The sequence below is a fragment of the Leopardus geoffroyi genome, chromosome A1, assembly GCF_018350155.1.
Source record: "Leopardus geoffroyi isolate Oge1 chromosome A1, O.geoffroyi_Oge1_pat1.0, whole genome shotgun sequence".
In the NCBI taxonomy this organism is placed as follows: Eukaryota; Metazoa; Chordata; class Mammalia; order Carnivora; family Felidae; genus Leopardus; species Leopardus geoffroyi.
Genome location: NC_059326.1, coordinates 90,372,079 through 90,378,078, shown reverse-complemented (window position 1 = coordinate 90,378,078; position 6,000 = coordinate 90,372,079). Strand labels below are relative to the sequence as shown.

At 47.2% G+C, this 6,000-nt stretch overlaps 1 protein-coding gene across 1 annotated transcript in view; it reads left to right on the top strand.

Moving 5' to 3' along the window:
• Positions 1-698: 698 nt before the first annotated feature.
• MAML1 (mastermind like transcriptional coactivator 1) overlaps positions 699-6,000 on the top strand; it is a 43,175-nt gene continuing 37,873 nt past the window's right edge. Inside the window, exon 1 of the mRNA XM_045484743.1 lies at positions 699-1,336. Within this exon, the coding sequence (XP_045340699.1) occupies positions 983-1,336 (354 nt within the window). The 5' untranslated portion in view covers positions 699-982. The remainder of the gene's footprint in view (positions 1,337-6,000) is intronic.

Below are 6,000 nucleotides of genomic sequence, written 5' to 3'. Positions count from 1 at the left end.
GTTATAATATTAGAACGTAATTGTCCCTGGTTGGATTATTTGAGTGACTCAATTTTACCTAAGCCATAATCCTTTAACTGTCAGGCCAGGCTCCCTGGGTTTTTTTTGTTTGTTTGTTTTTAAGTAGGACTTTTGAAACTTGTTCAAACTTTTATATTAAGTGGAAATTGACAGTCCCCGTGATTCGTAATGGTGCTAGAAGAAAGCTTTTCCAGCACAGCACACTCGTGGACAATTCTGACCAATTATGAGGCCGGATGTAAGCAATGTGTCGAAAAACAGCTGACGTTGAAAAAGCGTGGCTACTTTAGAGTTCATCAAAACAATTCAACAAGGCTGTAGGAGAAGAAAATGGTGAAGCGCTGCAGTGCCAGGCAGGCGTCTGGGTCAGGCAGTTACGCCTCGCGGACTGCCCCTTTTCTCCGCGCGCCCGGAAGGGCCTGAGGGCTAGGGGTGGTGTTTAGGATCGGCTCCTGTCGGTCATACTTGGCTTGGTGCCCAGCACTGAGGCCCTCCCAGGGGCTTCCCTCCGCCCCTCACTTGAGAGTTCCTTTTAAACTCGTTCGGGAGCCCCAGCGCGCCTCTTGCGTGCTAGCCCCCGCCCCTCGGGCGGCCCGCTCTTCCTGCTCTGATTGGCCGCAGTGCCTGTTCATCAGCCGTGACGCCGGGGTCGCCTGCCGGGGCCCCGCCCTCTTCCGAGGGCCCTGAAAACAATTTTAAGATGGCGGCGGCGGCGGCGCGGAAAACAATGGGGCCGGGGCGGCGGGGACAGGCCGAAGCCTGAGGTGGGCAGCGAGTGCCGGCCCGGGTCGGGCCGAGCGGGGCCGGAGAAAGACCCGCCGCCGCGCGCGAGCCCGCTCCGCAGCCCGTGGGGCCATGGCGCGGCCGTAAGGCGGCCGGGCCGCCGGCGGGGAACGGAGTCCGCAGTGCCAGCCGGCTCCGAGAGGCCCGCCCCGGGCCCGGCCCGTGCAGCCCGCGGCCCATGGTGCTGCCCACCTGCCCCATGGCGGAGTTCGCGCTGCCGCGGCACAGCGCGGTCATGGAGCGCCTCCGCCGGCGCATCGAGCTGTGCCGGCGCCACCACAGCACCTGCGAGGCCCGCTACGAGGCCGTGTCGCCCGAGCGCCTGGAGCTCGAGCGCCAGCACACCTTCGCCCTGCACCAGCGCTGCATCCAGGCCAAAGCCAAGCGCGCCGGCAAGCACCGGCAGCCGCCCGCCCCGGCCCCAGCCGCCGCCCCCGTCCCGGCGTCCGCCGCCGCCCCGGTGCCCGCCGTGCCGGCCTCGGCCCCGCGCCTCGACGCCACCGACGGGCCCGAGCACGGCCGCCCTGTCGCGGTGAGTAGGGCGTGGGGAGCAGCCACTGACTGCCCCTGACGCCGCCCGGCCGCCTTGAGACTTCCCCAGTGCCCACAAATCCTCGGGTCTGGCTCGGGGGAGGCTGACATGGCAGGGACTGAGAGGTTGTCATCTGCGGGAAATGGCACTGTGGCATTACTTTGGGAAAACATGACCGTAAGGACCTTACTCACATTAAGGCCCCGGCTGGAAGGCTGGTGAACGGTAGCTGAAAGGTGGTTCTTCCAAACTCGATTCTGAGATTTTGATAACTTTTGGGGGGAACAGACTGGCAAAGTGTTGCCTCTGATAGTGACCTCATTTATTCTGCGAATGTTTATAGGGTCCTTGCTCTTTGAAGAGTCAGGGCTTACATATGGAAATAAGTCGGCCTTCAGTTGTCTAAATCAAACTGTTCTGAACGGAAAAATCCAAAAATCTTGGGAAATCGAAATAAAAGGCATCATACTGCTCGTGAGTTGCAAGACAATATTGCGTATTTAGGCAATCCAGAAATTTGTGAACTTGTGATTCCAGCAATATTGTTCACAAATTCCCGTTTTATTTTATAAGCCTATTTAAAATCTTTGATAATATTAAGGAATTTGTTGGTTAGAGGTTTACCTCCCTGAAACTGATTTATGAAAGGAAGACAATTAAGAGGTGATTTTTGTTGTTGTTTTCTTGGTAACTTAAAGTTTAAAACAAGTGATTAAAATCGAGTTTGTTCTGTGTGTTTTTAAAAGTTGTGCCTTTGTTACCTCTCAGCTAGGCTATTGCTGTACTCTTCTCTAACTAGTCTTTAGGTCATTAGTCTTTCTTCCTCTCTAAATGCTGTGGCTCCTATGCTCTGGTTGAATTCTTTTCCTTATTCTCTCCTACACTGGGCTGCTGGACATTTCATTGCTTATTGTATCAAAATTAGTCCAGTCTTCTGACCTCCCTTTTCCTGTCTGTAAATTGTGGATGTGTTTAGTTTCTTAACCTCCAGGATTCTTATAAGACTCAAGTGAGTGCAGATGTGAAAATATTTCTTAAACAGAAAAGCTGCTGCCTACAGGACCCTTCTCCCCTCTAAGAATCCTCCCATTCTTCAGCTCATCTTCCTCTTCTTTAGAGCTAGTTTCAGACCATCCTAACTCATGATCAGATTCTTCTTTGTCCAGACATTTACAAAAGGTATCTCCGCTATTTATTTTTAGCACATAGTGGTGCTACTTTGGGTCATGTCTTGCTAACTAGACTGTAAACCCTGGGAGGCAGGCAGGGAGGGGTTTGGCTCAGAGTCCTGTACATGTCTTAGGCCCTCAGCCTGTGTTTGTTGAGTGACTGATACTAAATTTCATAGTACTTTACTCAGTAATCTATGGTCTTATGCACTAACCTCAAAAAGCAAAATGGCTTAATTTCATGAGCCACCTTTACTAACGACTCTTGTTTTAAGGAAAAGCCTTTAAGAGTAGTGGGTAGTCATTCCAATTTAAGTAAACAATGAAAGCTCATAAAAATCCTAGTTTTATACTCAAAATAGTTGCCTCGAACACCCTGTAGAAAGTACATTAGTAGTGAGAGAAGGAGCTTGGATCCTGTATGTTATTTTTAGTCCTGATTTACTGAAAAGAAATTAGGCCTGCTGTTTGAAGAGAAATAATTCTGAGTGTGTTAGAACTTGAATCTGGCTTGTCAGTCATTCCTTTGGGATCAGATGTGCCATGTTATGTTGATGTCTTATCACATTAAACCTTGACCCCTGGATTTCATGAGTTTAAACTTCAGAGTGGAAGTGCTCTTCCACCTCCCTACTAGGAAGGGGGGACCCTTTTCACTTTAGTCCACAACTGATTCTAGCTGAGCTCTTCAGCCTTGATGGGGTCCTAGTAATGGAAGATCAGTATCACTAAGGAAAAAAACCAGTGTTTTTCCTTCTAATGGCTCCTTCGGTTCAGAGAGGAGAGTGTCCTTGCTTGGATAGGACTTTGGTTTGGAGAGAGAGCACAGCTTTTCACAGAGAGATGGAGAGGAGAAGGTGCCTCTTGGTCATTGTTATCTTTGACAGTTCTATTATGTGTATTTGATCTAATTAATGTCCCTTACATTGGGAATATGATCAGTTCTTTTTTTCCAGATATACTGTAGTATTGTTAGGCAGCTGTTTCACAGCCAGAGTTACCATCATCAGCAAACCCTTTGTAAAACAGAAAAGGGATCAGATAGATTTTGCCTTCAGGTTTTTTTCCTTTCTTAGGAAGTCCTGCAACAGCAGGCTTAACCACTGTCTGCTTATTCTGTTAAGGATGGTTCAGAAACAGTGCTTCAGACTTTTTTCTATTCTACTTGTCAAGGAACAGCTATTAGGTTTTCTTTATACTGTCTGTGTATTAAAAACCAGATTGTTTTCTAATGACAGGATTGACTTCTTTTTATTGGGTATGCTAGATTATAGGGAATTACCCAACCACTTGATACAAGCATTCATTCTGTGATGAGAATAGTCTTATACATTAGCTTGAACATTTTCTTTTAGTAAAAGGCTGTAAAAGTTTCTGCCTCATCCCTTTATCCATCATTGTTACACTTTTGCTGCTTATTCCTTCAGTAGTTGTGAAAGTCTGTAGAGAAGTTTGACAGTTTCATGCCAGCCATTTGGGGCAGTTGCCTTCCCTGCTTAGTTTAGGTGTGAAAACTTTCCCTCTTTTTAACTTTTTATTTGTACATAATTTGAATACTTTTTTGACGTTTACTATTTATTTTGAGAGAGAGAGAGAGAGCGCGCGCGCAAGTGAGCACAAACGGGGGAGGGGCAGAGAGGGAGAGAGAATCCCAAGCTGGCTCCACACAGTTGGCACAGAGCCCAGTGCAGGGCTCGATCTCACGAACCGTGAGATTGTGATCTGATCCGAAATCAAGAGTTGACACTTAACCAACTGAGCCATGACACAAATGGTGCAAAAGACCTCTCTACACCCTTTACTTATGTTCTGCCCATTATCACTGTTGTGCTCCATTTGCTTTATCATTTCCACACACACTCTTTCTCTCCTGTTTCCACCCATCCATCCATCCATCTCTGTCTTTCTGTCTCTCTTAAAACCTTTGTTCTCTGAACTGGATGAGAGCACTATGTGCATACCATATGGCTCTCTACTTGCAGACACCCCAGTGTGTACCTTCTAAGAGTTAGAAAGACTTACAAAATTTTAATAATGATTTGGTAGAGCAAACTAATGCTAGAATTATGCAGATAACAAATTACTTACAGGGAGTAGATATTTCTGAACGTAAAACAGACATTGTGCTGTAATCATGTGGGATAGTTTTAGAGAAAAGGTCACTAATGTGGCTTTAGGATCCTATTTCTTCCTATAACATCCAGGACCTTGTCCTGGCACTCTTTCCTTTTTTATCTTCAGTATCCCCTTTCCCACCCTGTCCTTCCCTTCAGCGTGAAAACATGGGCAGTTATTCTCCTTGCTTTTGTCTTTTCTCACCCTCAAAATAGTATTCCATCTTTTTCCTTCCCTTTGCCCTTTCCCCTTGAACTTCCCATTTACTCGTGAGCCCATTGTAATCTGCCTTTTACCTCTTCTACTTTTCCGAAGTTACCCCCCTGAAATGGCACCAAAGATGGAATTGCCAAATTCAGTGGCTTCTTAGTCATCATTCTTTTTGACTTCCTCCTTCCCAAGACTCTTCTCTTAGCTTCTACTTTCTTCTGGTTCTCTTTCCAGCTTTCTGGTTTTTTTCTGAGTCTCCTGCTTTCCTTATTAATTCATGCAACAAGTGCTTGAGTGCCTACTGTGGGCCAGAGGAATATAGCAGTGAACAGGCAAGTTAAAACTCCCGCCTTCGTGGAGAAAGAGATTGATAATTTTAAAAATTAATTTTTGTAATATTAGTTATGCTAACAAAAAATTAAGAGTAATGTGATACTGGTGACTTACCTAGGAGCAACTTTAGATAAGATGCTTCATCTTTATTTGGACCTGATTGACAGGAGGTCATCAGTCAGCTGAAAGTCTCAGAAAAGAACATTCCAGTTAGAGAAAACCACCAGCACAGTCTCTGAGACAGCAACCTTCTGAGCTTGCCTGAAGAACAGAAAGGAGGTCAGTGTGGCTGGAGCCACATGGCACTAGGCAGCTAGTATGAGAGGTAGGTGAGGACGACTAGATCAAGTGCAGTGGGGAGCAGTTAGAATTTTAAGAAGTGTGACTTGTTGTTTTTTATTATGTTTATTTTTGAGAGAGAGGATGAGCAGGGGAGGGGCACAGGGAGAGGGGGACAGAGGATCGGAAGAGGACCCCACGTTGACAGCAGAGAGCCCAACGCAGGACTTGAATTCATGAACTGTGAGATCATGACTGGAGCTGAAGTCAGATTCTTAACCGACTGAGCCACCTACTGAGTCACCCCAGCGCGATTTATTTTTTAAGGGCCTTTCTGGTGCTATGTGGAGAATGCTTGGGGTGGCGTGCACAAGAGTGGATGCAGTTAAGGCTTTCGCAGGGGTCTAGACTATTGGTGGTGGTAGTAGTGGAGACAGAGAGAAGGAGATGGGTTTGGTACAGCTCCCAAAGGGAGAGGTGACAGGGCTCAGTGATGGGCCAGATGGATTGGGGGGGGCGGCAGGAGAGTGGGGGAATCAAGGGGAATCCTAGTGTTTT